The 22482-nt window shown below is 39.1% G+C and overlaps 1 protein-coding gene and 1 pseudogene across 3 annotated transcripts in view; both read right to left on the bottom strand.

The window, feature by feature from the left end:
* The window catches only part of SCAI (suppressor of cancer cell invasion), a 126232-nt gene that overhangs the window by 37451 nt on the left and 66299 nt on the right, over nt 1-22482 (bottom strand). For all 3 annotated transcript variants that reach the window (XM_036261547.1, XM_036261549.1, XM_036261548.1), the window contains 3 exons: nt 7837-7932; nt 7188-7274; nt 5435-5533 (listed from right to left, as the gene is read on the bottom strand). In XM_036261547.1, the coding sequence (XP_036117440.1) occupies nt 5435-5533; nt 7188-7274; nt 7837-7932 (282 nt within the window). The remainder of the gene's footprint in view (nt 1-5434; nt 5534-7187; nt 7275-7836; nt 7933-22482) is intronic.
* On the bottom strand, nt 10220-11151 carry LOC118629868 (annotated as a pseudogene).

The raw sequence follows: 22482 nt of genomic DNA, 5'->3' as shown, positions 1-22482 counted from the left end.
TCTTCCCCCCTCTCTCCCTCCAGCTCTATCTGAAGATAAATGCAAAAATGTCCTCGGGTAAAGATAAAAAAATAACAACAAAAAAAAACAACTATGTTTTCATTCTTAATTTTTAATGGAGTTGCACCATAGTTAGATAACATATACTTGAAAAACCTGTTTTGTGGCAAGTATAAGTCAATTTCACAAAAGTCTCATTTGATCTTGAAAATTACATGCATTCACTTACTGTATGCAGTTTTGTTGTTGTTGTTTTTTTAATCCTCACCTGAGGATATTTTTCTGTTTATCATCAGATAGAGTGGGAGGGAGAGAGAGAGAGAGACATCATGTGAGAGCAGAGACATCATGTGAGAGAGAGACATCAACTGGTTGCCTCCCATAAGACCTGACCAGGGCCAGAGAAGAACAGCAACCGAGGTACATGCGGTTCATCTCCTTGACCAGAATCAAACCCGAGACTCATTGGTCTGAGGGCCGATTCTCTAACCGCTGAGCCAAACCGGCCAGGGTTTTATGCAGTTTTAATACAATATTAACTTCTTAATCCTATTACTCAAATCTTATCATTAATTTTGTCTTCTTGGTATATAAATCATTAAATATGGAATATTTCAAATTCTCCCAGAAAATGTGCCACTTTTTACTTTGTTTATATAATGCTACCTCATTGGGGATATACATGCTCAGAATTTTTATATTTTCCTGAGGTGTTCCTTTTATCATTAGGAAGTAAGTCTCTCTCCTTAACAGCACTTTCCGCCTTAAATATAATAATGTACACATAAACACAGAAGCATTCTTTTCCCCTACTATCGTTTCATTTATCTTTCTATGTAACATATATCTTCGGAGGATCTTTTGTAAAGAGTGTAGTACTGGATTTTTCTTAAAAAGGCGTACTGATAATCTCTGACTTTTACCTAGGAAGTTTAGATCACTTTCATTTACTATGATTACCAATGCACTTAGACTTGTTGCTACTTTGCTATTTTATACTAATTATATATTTTAATGTATATTCCTTCTCTACCTTTTACTGTAATAATCATAATTTTATTACTCACTTTTCTCAACCACCTATCTATTTTGAAGTTAAATATTCTCCTCAGGTTCTTTAAAAATATTTTTCTTGCCCTGGCCGGTTTGGCTCAGCGGTTAGAGTGTCGGCCTGCAGTCCCGAGAGACCCGGGTTCGATTCCCGCTAAGGGCATGTACCTCGGTTGCAGTTTGTCCCTGGCCCTGGTTGGTCGTGCGGGTGGCAGCCACTCGATGTGTCCCTTTCACATCGATGTTTCTCTCTCTCTCTCCCTTCCTCTCTCTCCTTCCCACTCTATCTGAACAAAAAATGGAAAAATGTCCTCAGGAGAGGATTAAAAAATAATAATAATAATAATATTTTTCTTAACATTTAACAACCAAATTTTACTCTAAGCTTCTTCTGAACAATGAATGGATCTTATTAGTGTGATTTAATTCTTTATCTTCTTTCTACTTTCATGTTATAGCTCTCCAGGATTTGGCTCCATTTTATCTTAATCACATCAAGTAGCCATTATTACAATGATTACCGTCTTATTAAGTCTGCTTTTTTAGGAAACAAGGGGAAAACTTTATCTAACCAATCCTTCTATCTAATTTAAATTTTCCTCTCCCTGAAGAAATCGTTAGTAGTTTTTTTATGTGACCAAAACACAGCCCTCCCTACAAGGTTGCTATAGCACTGGTCACAGGGCTAAAGATCAGGGGACTTCCCTTACTTTCTTGATAGCTAAGCTGTCCATTTATTTATTTCTTTATTTATTTCTTTATTTATTTTATCCTCACCCGAGGACATTTTCCCATTTTTTTGTTCAGGTAGAGTGGGAGGGCGAGAGGGGAATAGAGAGAGAGAGAGAAACATCGATGTGAAAGGAACACATCGAGTGGCTGCCACCCGCACGACCGACCAGGGCCGGGGACAAACTGCAACCGAGGTACATGCCCTTAGCGGGAACCGAACCCGGGTCTCTCAGGACCACAGGCCGATGCTCTAACCGCTGAGCCAAACCGGCCAGGGCTAAGCTGTTCATTTAAAGGCAGGCTTGTTCTATTTTATCCAGCATGTCTAGGTGTTTTGGATATAGTATTTTAGATTACCTATCCTACCATGTTGTCAGAAATAGAATTTAAAATAGAAGAGGAGGATGTCAATTCATACTTGAAATATTAACATGGCAATTCTTTAATATTTGATAAAAATAAAATAGGTTCTATGACTCTGTATCGTAGATTATAGAACTATGTAATAACAGAGATTAAACAAACATATTGAGCCAAAGATTGACAAACATTCTGTAAATGCCCAGACAGTAAATATTTTTGCCCGCACAGGCCACATATGGTGTCTGAAGCATATTTTTCTTTTCTTTTTTCACAACTTTTTTTTTTTATCCTCATCCAAGGATACTTTTCCATATATATATATTTTTTTTTTCAGATAGAGTGGGAGGGAGAGAAAGAGAGAGAAACATTGACGTGATAGGGACACATCACGTGGTTGCCACCCGCACAACCCAGCCAGGGCTGGGGACAAACTGAAAGCGAGGTACATGCCCTTAGTGGGAACTGAACCCAGGTCTCTCTGGACCGCAGGTCGACGCTCTAACCGCTGAGCCAAACCAGCCAGGGCTTTTTTCACAATCTTTTAAAAAGGTAAAAACGATTCTAAGCTGCTAGACAGTACCAAAGAAGACCATAGTTTGCTGACCTTTGTATTAAATAAACACACAGAAGTGGTGGATGCATTCTGTTTTGGAAACCACTGTGTTGAACTGCAGCAAAGCACAAATGAAACGAGTGCTGTCAGCTCACACGTGAGAGGCATTCCCAACCTAGGCTGCAACCCTGAATCCACAGCCCACGGCCCAATGCTTGACTCCATCCAAACTGCAGAAGAAAAGGTCATCCTGTGACTCTCAATGGACAGGTCCACATCAAGTCCTCTTTGTAAACACTGCCACTAGGAAACCGCAGGTCTTCACACTTAGATTCACATTTCCAACTGCAAAAAATACTTCAATACCATCACTGCTGAAGTTGACGTCATGATCTGACAAAGCCCTTGTGGCACTCCAGAACTGCAGCCCTGTCCAACCTGCCAGGCCCACTACTTGTAAGACACCGACTCTTGACACATTTGCCAGAGAAACTGATTTTCCTGGTGCTAAATGCAACATCACCCCCTACCCTCTGCACTCAAGACACCTTATTGTCTCCATCTCTAACTCTGCCCAGGGTCAGCTTCAGCCATTTGCAACAGTCTGGGCTATGCCCTGGCCGGTTTGACTCAGCGGTTAAAGCGTCAGCCTACGGTCCAGAGAGAGACGGGTTCAGTTTCCGCTAAGGGCACGTACCTCGGTTGCAGTTTGTCCCCGGCCCTGGTTGGGTTGTGCGGGTGGCAGCCAATGGATGTGTCCCTTTCACGTCAATGTTTCTCTCTCTGTCTCTTCCTCTCTCTCCCTCCCACTCTATCTGAACAAAAAATGGAAAACTGTCCTCGGGTGAGAATAAAAAAATAAATAAATAAACAGGATGGACTGTGGACTGAGACACTGTGAGAGCTGTTTATGCTTAGTTACAGCAGTTACCTTGGTGATTTTGTCAAAGCCATTCCTCCTGGCTGTGATAAAATCCTTAGGCACCAAGACAGTGCAGAGAACTTGCCCCTTTGAGGAGAGATTTTTGCCTTTTAAAGCAACTGTGACATTGTAGAATAGTTTCTTACTTTATTTTAATCTACTGGCTGTTGATTTTAGGAGTGTCGCCAATTGCTACCTTAACTGGCCTTCTTACTCTATATGAACAAAGAAACAAACAACACACCATCGAAACCAAGTCCTCCCAGAGAACAAGGTCAAGATTTTGGATTGTTTCTTTGATTCTAATTTAGTGTCTTTAACGCAAGGGCTGTTGTCATCCTGGTTCCAAATAATCCTACCTCTGTTCATCTGCCCTGCTCTAGGAGGCAGCAAAGGAAAACAATTGATATGTGGTGTTTGCTCTTAGGATAGAAAATGATTTCCACAAATCAAGCTATTGGGTTTTAAGCCAACGGGCCTAAGGCCAATTTTCCTTTTGGCAAATTGGAAAAGTGAATTATACAAGGTATTTTACTATTGCTTAAAATAGTTCTTTGCTGATAAATGTTAAATAGCCCTTTTGCATGTTCTTACGGATACAATTTATCTCACCAAGAATTCAGACAAATTGTATAACCTAAATGCAAAGGCGGGGGGGGGGGGGGGGATGCGTTGGAGGAAATATATCTGGAGTGAATATATGTAAAGCCAATTATAAGTAAACCTGAAGGAAAAGTAATTGATGGACCTTCTGACAGAACAAAGGAAGGCAATGACACAAACATTTCAGCATCTACATGCCTCACTTGTCTCAAGCCAACTCCTCCAGGCGAGCTTGAACAAGATTCGCAAGGGCACGAAGGGGATTTACAAGAGTGGGGCTTTCCAAAAACTGTTGCCGTAGAGCTGGGAAGCCTATGATAGGCAACCACAAAGTGTTTTTCTAGAAAATCATGTCAAAACCACATTTTCCTCTAATGCTAAAAGAATATAATCTTTTCACTATGTAACAACTGTGAATTCTGTTGCTGGTGGTAGAGAGAACCTTCACATCTTCTAGGCCTGAACTTTCTCTTCCAACAATCCTTGGAACGCTAGCAATAAAGATTCTCCAGCAGATCCCTGGTTTCTTCCACAATTCCATGCTCATCTGGAATTAATAACATCACCACCCACCTGTACCCAAAAGACATCTATAACTCCCATGAGAAGATAATCTTTCGAAAGGAAAAGAGCACACCTGTACACCTTCTTCTTTTCTTTGTGCTCTTTCCGCCCAAGCAGTGACCACAGTGCCAGATGTGTAAGTGCTCCATGGATTACTGTTGGAATTAATGAATCCCACCAGATTGTTTCCCTAACAACTGCACAATAGTATTAGGTTTACAAAATAAAATTCAAACAGCTTAACATCTTTTCTTTAGTCCTATATGACAGCTGTTGACAGGCTTTCGAATGTATATGAATTAAGGCTAAAAAGAATTAACGTTATCAGCTAAGCCTCACTCTGGAGTTCTTTTCCGTAAAATTTTGTGTGACCCCCAATCTCTCATAACGAAGTAATCCACCCCTCCTCTGTGCTCTGACTCTATGCTGGTATTGTGACATCTGTTACAACATCTGTAGTATTTATTGCTATTAGGTAACATATCTCTGTGTGCTTAAGAAGGCCTGGTACATAGTAGACCCTCCATAAAACCCATGAAATGAATAAAAGTTACAAACAAATGTATGCATTTCTGCATAATTTGCACACAAACTAGAAATGTTAAGTGTTTTACCTTCCTGTCTCTAAAAATGTAGGAAGTGCATACCTGTCCTCTTTGTTGACTTGAGAATAATATGATCTCTGTCTGATTGCAGAATAGAAGGAAAAAGCCTCATTCAGATAGCTGGTCTCAGATGTGCGTAAGCTACGAGAAAAAAAAAATCTTTAAATTTGACAGTGTCTCAAATTCTTCACCATGATAAATACCTGCTTTATTATTCCTCTATTCCTATACAACAGGGATGGGAATGACTGTCCTAAATTTGAATCAGCAAAGCAATATTCATATCACCCTTAAAATGTGTAAAAATAATAATAATGATAATTTTAAAAATACCTCCCCACTGCTCCCAAACCTTTTTGGATGGCAACCCACAGTACACATTATTCTCATTCTTTGGAGGGACTCTCCAAACATTTCCTCAGTTAAATCTTCCTACCCAGGACCAGACCTTTCATTACCTTCCCCAAATTCATACATGGTCACTTGTCCTTTGACTAATGTCTTCCTTTTTTTCTCACAGAAATCAGAAATGGACTAATCCATATTAATCTTCACAGGACGCTGATGAATTAGGTTCTTTGTTTAAAGAACTGAGCGAAGGAGATGAGGGATTAAGAAGTACAGATTGGGCCCTGGCCAGTTTGGCTCAGCGGTTGAGCATCAGCCTGCGGGACCAGAGAGTCCCGGTTCGGTTCCCGCTAGGGGACCGTACCACAAAAAAATAAATAAATAAAATAAAAATAAAATGTATCTTTAAAAAAAAAAAAGAAGTATAGACTGGTAATTACAGAACAGTCCTGGGGATATAAAGTACAGCACAAAGAATATGGTCAATAACATGTAGTAATTATGTATGGTGCCAGGTCGGTACTAGAAATATCAGGGGGAACACTTTGTGATAAAGTATATGATTATCTAATCACTGTGATGTACACCTAAATCCAACACAATATAATATTGAAGGTAAACTATAATTGAAATATTAAAATATTTAAAAAACCACATTTTTAGTTTTACAAAGGACTTCTTAAGAAAATATGCTACCCAAGAGAATGATTTTAACGGTGGGAATTTTGGGTGGCGTGCCAAAAGACAGGAAGAGGAAGGAATTTTTTGGCCTATTAAGTTACAAATGGGCCAAGCCTTTTTATGGTATACATGGTATTATTTCTTGATGAGATTTAGAGTCCTAAAAAGGAGTTCTCTTCTTTCCTTGACTCATGGGTGGGACTAAATACAGGGGTGAGCAAAAGTAGATTTACAGTTGTGAATACACACAGATTTTATTCTTTTATTATTATTTATTAATTATTGTATTATTGTCAATAAGTACAACTGTAAACCTCCTTCTACAGGATGCTATTGCTCTAATATAATCAGAAGTATCCTTACTTACTTCATGTAACCTTTCAGACATATCCTACAAATATGAATTTTAAAATATCCTCCTAAAACCAACTCATTCAAACACACAAGTCATGTATTTGCACAGTATCAAGATTTAAGTGAAGCTATCACAAACTATAAATTCATAATTCAAGATCTTATTCCTTGAAGTTATAAATGAGTCTGACCAAATGAACTATTGGGAAGGTGAGCCTTTGAAGCAAATAATGTTACTCTGATTATGGAAGGTCATTTAGTAATGTGGTCTTGATCCATATGATCTGAATTATTAAGGTTTCATTTATAACTCCTTAGTTTTCCCCCCAGCCACGTAAGTATACCACACATACATCCACCTGCTGTGTTTAAATCAGGACAACGCTTGATTTTCCACGGGCAATTCACTTACTAATAATGGTAGTATAGCTGCCCAATCTTAGAAGCAATTTCTCCTATTTGCCACCGCTTCAAGCCATACCGATTATCCAAGACTTGTCTGTTTTATATAGGAAGAAAATAGAAATAAGAAACTATAAATTTTTAAAATAACCAGATTTGTAAACTTAATAGGATAACATAACACTCAATTCAGCTTGAAATTTTAAATTCATGAATTCAAATTCATGAATTTTTCATGATATTTCAACATATTCATTCAATTAATTTCAAAAAGCAGTTATTGAATGTCTATTTAAAGTAAGCTGAAATACAAAAAATAAACTTGCATTATGTTCATGAAAATTAGAAGTAATACCCCCAAATAGTTTAGGCCAAAAAACAATCAATACCTATTTTAGAATGAAACCAATCAGCCAAGATATGTTAGAATTAATCAGAACCATTTCAGACATAACATTGTCTTTAAAAATCAGATTAAGAACATTACATTTTAAAAACTTAAATAAACAGGGAAAAAATCCATTTGTTTTCAGTTGGGTCATAAAGATGAAATATATTAAGATGCACCCAGAAATAAAAAGCACTGAGGTAGTCAAGGTCAAAACTGTGCTCAATATAAAATGGAAGTTCACTCTCCTTTAACAATAAAATTCCTTTACCGATGCTGCTGCTGGAACTTCCAGAGTTTGGTGTAAACATCAAAAGTTCTTCCAAAATAGGACTGCCACTGCTTCTGCCCATATTGAGGCAAATCTCTGTAAGAACAAACACACATACATTAATTTTAAATCTCTTATACTATTTGAAAACTAAGTCTTGTGATGGTACAAACTGGACAGATTTAAAACATTTGCATTCAGGCTTTCATTTTTTAAAAAATGTTATAATTTTGGAGAATAGCTCTATAATAAGGGTCCAGGGCACGTTCCTTCCTATTCTTCCCCCTACCTCTGACAGTTCATTCTTAGTGTCCCATGAGGTTTCTAGCACTCTCTTCCCTCTCCTGGATGATCTGTTTCATACTCATACTATGGTAACTTCCAAATGTTCTCTTCAGCTAAGAATTCAGCACTTTCAAAAATGCTGCTTCAGGGACTCTAAAAGGAAATGTGCAGGTGGTACTGTTCTCAACTATTCTACCCCGTCCCTATAGGTGAAACTATAGCTCCCTATCCTTGGGCCTGATGGCTCTAGTACCTCCCTTAGAGACAAATACTTCCCTACCATGCAGACACTGAGACTGCCATATGACTTGCTTTGGCCAATGAAACATAATTGTAAGTTATCTCTACCATATCTGAGAAGGTTTAAGAGGTATTACAGGGGTCAGCACTTCCACTTTCCCTCTGACCTAAGACCAAGATGGCACTGCTCCTCTGCCTGGAACACAGAGAAGACACATTTCATACCACTTGTAGCTGCTAACATGGGAGCTAGAAATGAATCTCTACTGCAGTAAGGCACTACAGTTTTGAAGTGATTACCACAGCCTTACTTAGGAAAAGCCAGTAGAGAAACTGGTACCAGGGGTGGGTTACTGCCATACCAAACACACCACGTAAGTGAGACTGGCGTTAGACTGAGTGGCAAGTAACTGTTAGTGAAGACTGGAAAAATGATGACACATGTAACATGGTGGCAGAGCTGCCTGTGCCAGCAATAACTTGGAAAGCAGATCATGTGGCTAAAGAACTTGAGGGTTTATAGGAAAAAGCCAACAGATGATATGCTACTGGCCCTGGATGCTTAACAAAATACAAGGAAGAGATGAACTCAGAAAAGAACCAGCTGCAAGCAGGAATGGAAAGGAAAAGAGAAAATCCACAAATTCCAGAGCTGGAAATACACAATAGTTTCTAATGCCTAAGTGTAAAAAATACAATTTGAGAAATACTACCTTAAGACTCTGTCTCATCCTCAGGGCAAAACCTCACCATGAAAGCCTATGAATAAACGTAGGAGAGGGGTCCCAAATATATTCTTTCAGGGGGACAAAACAGATGAGAGAAAAGAATCTAAGGGTTCTGCTATTTTATGGAGTTCTGATAAGCTCAGGGTATTAATAATCAAGTCTAGAAGAGAGAGAGGCATGTCTCAAAAAATCATGGGTATGGCTATTGGTACATGGAAGCTAACCTAGACCAAATAGATAAAGAATAAATAAACTGCCCTGGCCGGTTTGGCTCAGCGGTTAGAGCGTCCGCCTGCGGTCCGGAGGACCCGGGTTCGGTTCCCGCTAAGGGCATGTACCTCGGTTGCAGTTTGTCCCCGGCCCTGGTTGGTCGTGCGGGTGGCAGCCACTCGATGTGTCCCTTTCACATCGATGTTTCCCTCTCTCTCTCTCTTCCTCTCTCTCCCTCCCACACTGTCTGTACAAAAAATGGAAAAATGTCCTCAGATTCAGATGAAGATTAAAAAAAAAAAAGAATAAATAAACTAAATCTTGTGAGAGTTTACTGTTGAAGTCATTTGTTTGATAAAGGAACAACCACCATTTACTGATTACAGTGTGGCACACACTTATCCCAGTCTGTGACTTGTCTTCTCATTTTTACTGATATGAGTAGTTATCAAATATATCAATCTTAGCACTGGCTGGTTTGGCTCAGCAGTTAGAGCATCAGTGCTCAGACCAAAGGGTCGCAGGTTTGATTCCTGGTCAAGGGCACGTACATGGGTTGCAGGTTCGACCCCCAGCCCCGGTCTGGGTCGCGTGAGAGACAACCAATTGATGTGTTTCTCATATCCATGCTTCTCTCTTTCTCTCTCCCTCCCTTACGTCCACTCTATCTACAAATCAAGGGTAAAATCCTCAGGTGAGGATTAACAAAAAAATAATAATGAGTAAGACAACTTGATTAAAATATATATATATAATATACATATATATACACACACACATATATATAAATCTTAATCTTTATGTTTAGTGCTTTTTTTTTTTAGCTTAAGTGCTATTTATTGAAAAGAGCAGAGAAGAAAGCATTACAGGTACGCTGGGGGCAGGAGGGGCAGAAAAAGCAGTGCAAGCCAGCCTCCTACTCAGCATATTCTCTTGTTGCCCCACTGGGCCATCTTGTTGTTTATTGCATCTTGAAGAAGCGGTCAGACTGCATGTAGGCAGCAATATTCTCCAAAGCCTCAAAACGGCACAATAAAGCCTTCAGATTTGGAAATTCATCCAAGCACTTGCGCTCAAACATACGGTTCTGATCTAAGACAGCGTAGGTGAGGAAATTCACAAAGGTGAGCTTTTCCCCTGCAAACCATGAGAGTTTCCCCAGGAACAAGGAGAATGGTTTCAGTTGTCCAGGTAGCTGGTCCAAGTACTGAGGCTTCCATTTTTTTTTTTTTTAATCCTCACCCGAGGATATTTTTCCATTTTTTGTACAGATAGAGTGAGTGGGAGGGAGAGAGAGGAAGAAAGAGAGAGAGAGAAACATTGACGTGAAGGGACACATCAAGTGGCTGCCACCCGCACGACCAACCAGGGCCAGGGACAAACTGCAACCGAAGTACGTGCCCTTAGCGGGAACCGAACCCAGGTCTCTCCGGACCGCAGGCCGACGCTCTAACCGCTGAGCCTAACTGGCCAGGGCAAGGCTTCAATTTTTCATGGCCAGAGTTGTAAGAGAGTCGAACCAGTTGCAGGCAGAAATCCATGATGGCCACTCGAATCTTTTCTTCTTCAGTGTCGCTGCACATACTGTGCTTGCAAGCGATGTAGTGCAAGATGGCATTGCTTTGGGTGATCTTATTCTTACCATCCATGAGGTAGGGCAGATTAGGAAAGTCCAGGTCTATCTTGAATTTCACATCCAGCCATTGGCTTCTATCATAGTCAGGAGCTCCCCCACAGGTGTACCGTTTCTCCTTGTAGGATATACCTGTGAACTCCAGGAGCAGGCAGATGGCGTGAACCAGCCCGCGAATACCCCGGAACCCAGAACCACAGCAGACTTAAATGAGGACATGGTGGTGCTGTTTCAGTACCTCTGGGACGCTTGTTTAGTGCTTTTAATATCTTTGTAAAGCAATTCATCCATACAGTAATACAGACTTTTTAAAAAAACTTAATGATGTGACTTTATTGAAACTTAATCAAAAGATGCTGTCCTCCAAAGCATTATGGAGGTTTTGAATTAATAAAAGTATAAATAGAAAAATGCAGAGTTCTGCCCTGGCCAGTTTGGCTCAGCGGTTAAAGCCTTGGCCTGCAGTCCCGAGTAACCTGGGTTCAGTTCCCGCTAGGTGCATACCTCAGTTGCAGTTTGTCCCCGGCTCTGGTTGGTCGTGTGGGTGGCAGCCACTTGATGTGTCCCTTTCACATCGATGTTTCTCTCTGTCTCTCTCTGTTCCTCTCTCTCCCTCCCACTCTACCTGAACAAAGAATGGAAAAATGTCCTTGGGTGAGGATTAAAAAAAAAAAAGAAAAATACGGAGTTCTGTTTCTACGCTAGTCATTGTGGTCAATGCCTCCTGCTGATTTATTGCTTTGTCTGCACCCAAGGTAGGAGGTTGCCTCATTGGTGTCTACTCTGGCTGTGATCAGTCTCAATGTGAATGTTTCTTTAATTTCATAATTGTAGGACTTCCATTCAGCTTGATTTCAGGAGGTTCTGAATGATGGTTGTTCTGTAGTTTAGTTTTACTTTGATGTGGTTGTATCTAATACAGACTTTTTAATGATATAAAGTGTTGGCCTTCAAATTTAACTCTTTAATAGAACCAAAAACAAATTCTATCTGAATGATTAAAAAAAAACATAAAACATTCCTTTGGCTAATATAATAGAACTAGAATTACAGTCATCAATATTCCCTTATGCGTGTGTCTCAGCTCTTCGTTTTATTCTACGAGTCTGTTTTTCCATTTCCTCATTAACATTGTCAATTACTATAGCTTTATAATAAGTCTGGCATGTTTCTTCTTTTTCAGAAATGCTTTAGCTATTCTTGGTTCCTGGTACTTGCACAGAAATGTTAAAATCAGCTTATCGAAGTTCTAAAAAAAAAAATCCTAATGGCAGAGTTCTAATGAGGACGAAATGAATCTGAAGATCCATTGGGAATTAACATTTTTAAAATAACTTTTCATGTCAAAAATATACATTTTCATTTATGTTAAAAACATTGTCATCCCTTGGCCAGTTTGGCTCCGCGGTTAGAACGTCGGCCTGTGGTCCAGAGAAACCCGGGTTCGGTTCCTGCTAAGGGCACGTACCTTGGTTGCAGTTTGTCCCCCAGCCCTGGATGGGTTGTGCGAGTGGCAGCCATTCGATGTGTCCCTTTGATGTCGATGTTTCTCTCTCTCTCTCTCTCTCTCTCTCTCTCTTTCTCTCTCTCCCTCCCACTCTATCTGAACAAAAAATGGAAAAAAAATCAGGTGAGGATAAAAAAAAATATATATTGTCATTAGCTCTTCCGGTTTTGCTCAGTGGTTAGAGTGTTGGCCCGCGGACTAGAGAGACCCAGGTTCAGTTCCCACTAAGGGCACGTACCTTGGTTGCAATTTGTCCCCGGTCCCAGTTAGGGTTGTGTGGGTGGCAACCACTTGATGTGTCTCTTTCACATCAATGTTTCTCTCTCTCTTCCTCCCTTTCTCCCTCCTGCTCTATCTGAAGATAAATGCAAAAATATCCTCAGATGAGGATAAAAAAACATATATATTGTCATTAACCCTGGTCAGTTTGGCTCAGCAGTAAAGAGTGTTGGCCTGTGGACCAAAGGGTCTCAGGTTCGATTCCCGGTCAAGGGCATGTACCTTAGTTTCGGGTTTGATCCCGGGCCCTGGTTGGGGTGATGCGGGAGGCAACCAATTGATGTGTCTTTCTTACACTGATGCTTCTCTCTTTTTCTCCCCCTCCCTCCCACTCTAACTGGAAAAAAAAAAAAAAAATCAATGAAAAAATATCCTCGAGTGAGAATTAAAAAAATAAATAAATAAATAAATAAATAAATAAATAAATACACACACAGACACACACATTTACATTCTTGCAAGGTCTCATATTTTTATTGCTTTTGTGAAAGGTATCTCTATTTTTTTAAGTTATGTCTTTAAGATATTTTTCACATACACTACACTAAAGTGGAGAAGAGTCCAATGAACCCTCACATACCACTGCCAGCTAAACAAGTTAAAAACTTGGGGCTAATCACTTCCACTGAGGTTGCCAGATAAATGCGCTAACTCCTTTCCATCAGTTCGTCCATCTCTGTGCTAAGACACTTTGTCTAAATCAATACCTCTATGATCACCATGAGCACTGTTTTAAATTAAGCAAAAAAGTGCAGGCTCTGTTTCTGAATGAATCTCTATAATCCAAATGTCTACCAAAACTCTTAAAAAGAGAAAACAAACGTTTAGTAGTAAAAGACTTTTAAAATAGAAATTCTCTCATTTAACCCTATTTTAATATATAAAAGAAATCCTTTATTTACCTCACATAACTAAATAAGCTGAATGTTCTTTGTACACTATACAATTTCATAGAAATTTGAGGTAGTAGCACATTGTGTATATTACACATACATGTCTGAGACTGGCAAAAAGAGACCACATATATACACACAAATCTGCCACATTTTTATTTGCTTGGTGAAGGAAACATAATTTTGTGGAAATGAGATAGCTACAGAGCAAAAGCTAATGCAGTCCATGCTTGTATAGCTTTTCTCTTGCACCAGTGGGTGTCACGCTGTTATTGGTGGCATATGCCCTGCAACTGGGCGAGGTACATGCTGAGGACAGTGACAGGAGGAGGAAACCTGCTACTACATATGATTCTATCGAGTGCTAAATATTATGAAGGCCAGAGAAAGTAATGTGAAATATGGTCTGTATAATCAAGGAGCTTATTGTTAGGTAGACAGAAAACACTAACATATACGCAGAAAAAGAAATAAAAAAGCACGTTACGTACTAAATTATTCAGTACTGAGTAAAAGTAATAGAAGAGTGTAGAAAAGAGATAAATTGAGGGTTTGAGTAGTAAGAAAAAGCTGCATGAAGAAAAATTTGGATATGCAAAAGAGAAAGAAGAGATCAGCAGAGAGAGAGCTAAGTAAGATATTTAAGAGAAACAAAGGCAATTTTAAGCTAATAAAATGTAGCACAAGTCTCAGCCAGACCTCACTCATGCAACTGTGGACAGCTAGTGGTGGATGGTCCAGCAGTTGCCTAGATGGTGGCTAGGGGATGGGTCACGTGTTTCTCATCATCCAACAGGCTAGCTTGGGTCTGTTCATCTGAGGTTGTTTGCAAAGATCCCAAGCGCAGCAACAAAGAGGGAAGCTCGAATGTGCATTTTTCTTTCCAAGTCTTTGCAAAAAATCTCTATCGTTCCATTGGTCAAAGCAAATCTCATAGTCAAGCCCGGAGTCAGCGTGAGAGGGGCCAACTCTTGGGCATGAATGCAGGGAAGGGAATGACTTTTACAGACAAAATATCACCTTATGTTTCTTTTCTAATTTTGAAAATAATATATGTCTTGAAAAGCAAAGGTACTATACAGCATATAAAACAAGAAGTAAAAAATATCTTACTGTTCCTCCCTTCTAGTCCCCAGAAATAGTACCCTTTAAGAATATATTTCCCATGTACATTTAAATATATATGTGAGCTTTCTACTATTTTAAATGAGATCAAACTATATATGTTTTATAACATGCCTTTAAAAATAATATAACATGCCTTTTTAATTTACTAATATATCAAGTTTCTTTTTTTCTTAATCCTCATTGGAGGATATTTTTCCATTTTTCTTCAGATAGACTGGGAGGGAGGCGGGAGAGAGAGAAAGAGAAACATCGACGTGAGAAGGGCACATTGACTGGTTGCCTCCCAAATGACCCCAACGAACCGCAACCGAGGTACGTGCCCTTAGCGGGAACTGAACCTGTGACTCATTGGTCCATGGGCCGACACTCTAACCGCTGAGCCAAACTGGCCAGGGCAATATATCATGTTTCTTTAATGAATACAGAATGATATCAATATTACTATGAATAATGTATATAATGAACCACTTTAGCCAGTCCCTTCTGATGGACATTTATACTGCTTCCAACTTTTCCCTGTTATAAAGATGCTGCAATAAACATCTTCATATTCAACAAACTTGAATACTTATGTGATATGATTAAAAGGTAAATTTCTATAAGTGGAATTGATGAGTGAACAAAAAATTCGCATTTCTGTACCAGATGTTAAGAAAATGAGTAAAAAAGCAAGAGGTTTTCCTACCCTAAATTTTCAGGCACACATAAGAATGAGCTAGTAATTGCATTTTTAATCCATTTCCATTATGCTTATGATAAGCAGAAACTCATTTCAGATTACAGAAATAGGTTAACTATATAGGTACTAGATTCCACATTTATTGTAAGTTATCATCTTTTTTGTGTCTCCATGGATCTCTAGTGAGAGGCTGCATTAGGAATAGCTAATCAGATATTTTAAAATGGAAGTTTCTGCTAGAATCTTCAAGACTCTAATCAAGTAGCTGCTGCCAGGAAGACTGTACTATTATATAAAAGCATCAGGCAGCAACATCACTTCATGAGAACTGACAATTCTTGGGTGCTTCTTTAACAATACTGTGTAAAGTCTTAAGACCAATTTTCAAGTAAGCATTTTGCCCGCAAGTTCCTAAAATTGACAGATTTACTAAACCTCGGTAATACATCTTGTTAAGGGAGAAAACAGAACCGGAACTCTGTGCTTTATTTCATGACTACATAACTTGAGATAGTCAGTGGCAGGGTTTTAGAGGAAGGGAATTTTGTATGAAGGTTTATAGCCTGGTGTTGCTCAGTGGACTGAGTGTTGTCCCATGGACTGAGAGGTCCTGGTTCGATTCCCAGTCAGGGCACATGCCTGGGTTTCAGGCTTGATCCCCAGTGAGGCTCATGCAGGAAGCAGTCGATGGATGTTTCTTTCTCACATCAATGTTTCTCTCTCTCTCTCTCTAAAAATCAATAAAAACATTTAAAAAAGAGAGGATCTAAAAGGCTAGAACCACATTCTTGATAATAAGCCATAATATACCCACATCTTCTGATTTATTGGATACATTCCATATTATTTCCCTCAAAAGAATTTAGAACATCTTCCACTCTAGTCTAAAGACTTGCTATAAAGATTTTTAAAATCCTCACCCAAGGACATTTTTCCAGTTTTTGTTTAGATAGAGTGGGAGGGGGAGAGAGAGAGAGAGAGAAACATTGATGTGAAAGGGACACATCGAGTGGTTGCCACCTGCACGACCCAACCAGGGCTGGGGACAAACTGCAACTGAGGTACGTGCCCTTAGCAGAAACGGAACCTGGATCTCTCTGGACCGCAGTCTGATGCTCTAACCGCTGAGCCAAACCGGCTGGGGCAACAATTTCTTTTTTGAAGTGTAGTTTAAAATTTTTTTAACTTCCTAAAAGGATAAGTCCTATGATCACCCTTTTTCTAATGAGACATATTTTTAAAAAGCTAGTATAAAAAACCACTATGATTGGAGTCTAAAATTAAGGTATTTTATAAAGAGTTTTAGATAAATTCCTCTACCATTCAGAACTTGACTCTGGTTTTAAACTCTGAATATATCACTTGGTCATTATTACTGTCAGTAGAGATGGGAAATTAATGGTCCATAGAATTAAATTAAATGGGGCTCTGTGAATTATCCTGTAAGCTAAATGACCTTATATTTCACATCTTGCCAAGGCACCTGTGTTATAAATTGGCTGCTCCTATTCTTTTTCCAAGGCTTTAGAGGAAACTGAAAGTATGACACTGATCTCCAGTTGTTAAAATCCTCAACTCTCTCAAAAGTTGGGAGACTGTGGCAGGAAAGAGTATAGTACAAATGATTAAACCTGACTCTCAGAGATGTTTCAAATGTAATGCTGAGATGTCAAAACTTAGGAACTTTCTTCCAAGTTTCTACAAGTCAACCCTCTTTACTAAACGGAACTAGCTAAGATCAGTGATGCCTAACCAGTACATCTCAGAATATGAGTGTATTTGGAGACAGGCCTGTAGAGAGATAATTAAGTTAAAATGAAGCCTTTAGGATGGGCCCTAATACAATTTGACTCATATCCTTATGAAGAGGAGATCAGGACACCAAGGGTACTCATGCAAAGGGCAGCCACATGAGGACATAGCAAGAAGATGGCCATTTAGAAGCCAAGGAAAAAGGCCTCAGAAGGAACCAACCCTGCCAACACCTCGACCTTGAACTTCCAGAACTGTGAGACAATAAATTTCTGTTGTTTAAGTCACTAAGTTTGTGGTACTTTGTTATGACAGCCAAGTGATCAAGTTCCCCTTAAATCCCAAAGTACAGGTGGGTGGGGACAAATCAGCAACAGCCAAAACCTGCAGGCTATCAGCACCTGTACAAGAAGAGACCGGAGAAACAAAATGGGACGTCTGGGACGTCTGACAGACCTGTGAAGAAGAAAACCACAAATAGCTGATATCAATTCACTGAACAGCACACTGGACCATTCTGAGAACAGAAGCTAAAAGTGGGAGGAACTTCACCTGAGCCGACAACCACGTGTGGCTATGGAGTACGTGAAATGCGGCTAATCTGAACTGAAATGTAAGTGTGAAACATTCGGCATAGGTCAAAGACTTAGCATGAAAAAAAAGAATGCAAAAGATCTCCCTACGTTTTCTATATTGATTACATGTTAAAATAAAATATTTTTTATATAATGGATCAAATAAAATATATTAAAATTAATTTCACTTTCTTCTTTTTCTATTTTTTAAACCTGGCTGCTAGAAAATTTTGAATCCCATTTGTGGCCCACATTACATTTTTATGAGTCAGTGCGTCTTCTCTATTTCACTCGAGGCAGGCTACCTCAAATTCAAGGGCATCTCTTTTGAGTAGGAAGCCATATAAAATGAAAGCATATAGCACAAGCTTATACAATAATTTAGGGCATTATTTTTAATAACATATACCTTCCTATTACCAGCTTGCAAAACTTGCCTCTAGGAAAGCATTCGTGTCTTGAAGGAGGAGAGGGAAGAGGGAGAAGAAAAAGAGGAAAGAGGAAGGAGAGGGAGACAATATGCAAAGTGGTTGTTTCGCAGTTATTCTTTCCTGTGTAGGAGCCAAGACTTCCTAAAAATAGGTTTTAAAGGAAGCATTATAGATTATTTCTTCTTCAACATGAAATATTGGGAGCATGATTAATAAAAATAATTCCTGCAATGATTTTTACTTAAGACCATTACACTTCACGTTGGTGCACGTCTCTGTAAATATGTACATTCATAGGCTCCAACGCTTATTTTGGCTTTGTGTATTTGCTCCTCTGGAGTCCGATAATTAGTGACTTGGAGGCCTCTGCTGATTCAAAGCACCCAGTCATGGATATCAGTGTTAGACACAGCTGTGTATCGCAAATACATGTCTCAAGATGCTGCCTTATATAATCCCACCAAGTATTCCACTCTGCTTCATCACCATGGCAACCGGAACCCTGCAAGCACTTGGGCTTTGATCATTTTTCTGACAGTATTCAAAGCTATTTCTAACACTTCATTACTACTGTAACTACATGCAAGAGCTACTACAAGCACCCCACCATTCATTCTAATCATTTCTCACTCTCTGGACTATGTTTTCTTACACAGCAAGTGGAAAGAAGTTTATTTATCATGCATATATTATCAGAAGGTATTTTCAGTCAAGAAAAATACTCCATTAAGACAGTCACAGCTGGGAAATTGAAAAGGCTCTGACAACCTGGATGAATGGCTTAATGTAAGGTGGAAATACACAGCTTCAAGAGAAATGAGAGAATTTATTATATCCGAATTAAGACAGTATATAGAAATTCTGAGGCCTTTCCTGCACTTTTTCACTCTGTTCATGAAGAGTTAAAAAGTCCAGGTAAGCCCTGACTGGTTTGGCTCAGCGGTTAGAGCATCGGCCCATGGACCAGAGAGTCCCAGGTTCGGTTCCCACTGAGGGCACGTCCCTCAGTTACAACTTGTCCCAGGCCCCGAACCAGGGCCGTGTGGGTGGCAACCAGTCAATGTGTCGCTCTCACATCGATGTTTCTATCCCCCCCCCCCCCCATGCTCTATCTGAAGGTAAATGCAAAAAGGTCCTCGGGTGAGGATAAAAAAAAAAAAGTCCAGGTGAGAGAGAACACAGGGAGTTGCTAAGGTGCTGTAATATTTCTTTAACCAATTAAAGCCACATGGATGTGTTCAGTCTGTTAAAAAAATATATACTTACGTGTACTTTTCTGCAAGTACATTACACTGCAATAATAAGTTTAATCATTAGTGTGTGAACTCAGGAAAGAAAGAGAGAACACAAAGGAAAGCTAGCCAAAAGATAAGTGCAAACAATAAAAGGTATGCTGGGAAAGAAAGGCCGATGCTAAAGGCTGACACTGTTCCAGCTGGATTCTCACTTCACCCCATTTCCCCAAGTTCGAACACTGGTCCAGGACCACTGCCAATGTATTTCTTGTTCTCTAACAGCACTGTGATCCTGTTTTTCTATTCAGCCCAACACAACTATAATAGAACAAAAACAAAAACTTATTTTAATTACTCCCAAAGAAATTTTCTATATTTCAAAAGAAATGCACAAAAAGTAATCAACACTTAAAGTAGAAAAGTGTTTAATTTATACACACAGAGAGGTTTGGACCGGGAACCGGAAGGAGTGTGGAGCCCGTCACGTGCCTCTCCCACCCCCACCACAGGAACTCTATCACAGACCTGCAGAACTGATAAACAGAGGCCTTTCCAATTGCTTTCCAACCAAAGAATAATACTGAACAAAACACTTTCATTTACATAAACAGCACAGAAAATACACAACTCACGGAGACCAAATGGTCACGAAGAGCAAACAGTCCCCACCACATATATTTAATACAGAACTCTTAATTAAAAAGACCATTTAAAACATATTGTTTTTACAATTTGCTTTTTATTTGACCACATATCATAGGCAACTTTTCATTTATATCTTCACTAAAATCTTTTTCAATAGTTCAATCTTATACTATATAATATATATATAACAATTTTTCTTTAAAAATGGAGAGAAAAGGGAAGAGTCAAAGTACTAATCTCTCAGTAAACTATAAATCTGTGCTGCCACTAGCCACACCCCAAAGAAAAACTCAAAAGCAAGCAAAGAATATATATACTTACTCACCACAAATATATATTTTTGTAGAAATAATTAAATGTGTTTAAACTGAAGAGCGTCCTACACATAATGCACTAAAAATAAATCCCTGATGGATTTGCTTACCTAGCCTTCTAGGTTAAAATATATCGTTATTAGTACTGCCAAATTTAAAAATGGCACTTTAGGAAGGTACTCCTCCACCTCTGGGAAGCAATCAATATGTTAGTACAGGAAATACTGCTTTCCAAGTAGTGATTTATGGTATCTGCAAGTTATACTTATGCACTGACAGAATTACTGACTCAATACACAAAGAAGAGAAATTTCAAGTTGGTGGGACCTGTGTTTTTATCTATTGAATATTTCAGAGAACAACAGTTAAAAGGATTAATACCTGTAATTGATATATAATTGACATATATTAGTTTCAAGTATACAACATAATAATTTGTATATATTGCGAAATGATCACCACACTGTCCTGCTGATGTACTAAGTGGTTAGAGTGTCAGTATGAGCACTGAAAGGTCTTGAGTTTGATTCCTGGTCAAGGGCACGTACCTGGGTTGCAGGTTTGTTCCTGGCCCCAGTCAGGCGCATGCAGGAGGCAACCAATCGACGTGTCAATCTTACATCAATGTCCTTCCCCCCCCACTCTCTCTAAAAATCAATGGAAAAAATAACCTCAGGTGAGGATTAACAACAACAAAAAATGAGCACCACAATAAAGTTCAGTTAACATCAATCACCATAAATAGTTACAAATTATTTTTTCTTGTGATGACTTTTGAGGTCTGTTTTCTTTTTTAAATTTTTTTTCTTTATTGTTTTTTTTTTTCTTTAGGGAGAGAGAGAATGAATAGGAGAGGGAGAGAGAGATAGAAACATCGATGAGAAAGAACATCGATTGGCCGCCTCCTACATGCCCCCCTCTGGGGATCCGGCCCATGACCTGGGCACGTGCCCTAACCGGGAATTCAATTGTCAGCCTCTTGGTGCATGGGTTGACAATCAACCATTGAGCCACACTGACCAGGCTTAAGGTCTATTTTCTTAGAAACTTTCAAATATACAATACAATATTATTAACTATAGTCACCATGCTATACATTACATCCCTATGACTTACTGATTTTTATGGCTGGAAGTCTGTACTTTTTAAACTCCCTTCACACATTTCACCCACTCCTTCACCTATGACAACCACCAATCTGTTCTCTGTATCCTTGAACTTGGTTTTTTTAATTTTGGGGAGGGGGGTGTTGTTAATGGTGGTGGTGTTATATTCCACATAAACTAAGATCATATATTTATTTGTCTTTCTCTACCTGCCTTATTTCACTTAGCATAATGCCTTCAATCTCCATCTATGTAACAAATGTCATGATTTCCTTCTTTTTTACAGCTGGGGATTGAGCCCACAACCTGGCATGTACCCTGACCGGGAATCGAACCAGGACTTCTCAGTCCATGGGACGATGCTCAATCCACTGAGCCACACGGGCCAGGCCATCTACCCATTTTAAAATCCGATTGTTGTTTTGCTATTAAGTTATATGAAAAGACTTCTTTTTTTGTTAATCCTCACCTAAGGATATTTTTCCATTCATTTTTGGTTTTTTTACAGAGAGTGGAAGGGGTTGGGGAGAGAGAAACATCAGTTTAACAGAGACACATCAAGTGGCTGCCTCCTGCATCACCCCGACCAGGGCCAAAGATTGAAGCTGCAACACAGGTACACGCCCTTGAGTGGAATCAAACCCACAACTCTTCGGTCTGCAGACCAACGCTCTAACTGCTAAGCCAAACTAGCCAGGGACAAAAGGCTTACTTCTTAGACCTGACACAGTATTAATTATTTAATATGACATGCTTGGGATACCGTGTACTATTCCCATAGATACAAGTTTATTCTACAATTACTTTGAAAATAAATAAAATCTGTGTGTTATAGTTATAGTTGTTACAGAGTGATCTTAGTCCAGCAGAGAGTCTTAGGCAGGAGACTACTTGAGCTTTACAATTCATTTATGATTCAGAATCAGATTAGGAAAATAATTCATTTTAAGAAGAGAAATGCCACTGCTAAATTCAATATGCTTCTCAGATATAATGAAAAAATTCA

Source organism: Molossus molossus, unplaced genomic scaffold, assembly GCF_014108415.1.
Source record: "Molossus molossus isolate mMolMol1 unplaced genomic scaffold, mMolMol1.p scaffold_m16_p_14, whole genome shotgun sequence".
NCBI lineage: Eukaryota > Metazoa > Chordata > Mammalia > Chiroptera > Molossidae > Molossus > Molossus molossus.
The sequence above is the reverse complement of the archived record's forward strand: the minus strand, read 5'-3'. Positions and strand labels throughout refer to the sequence as shown.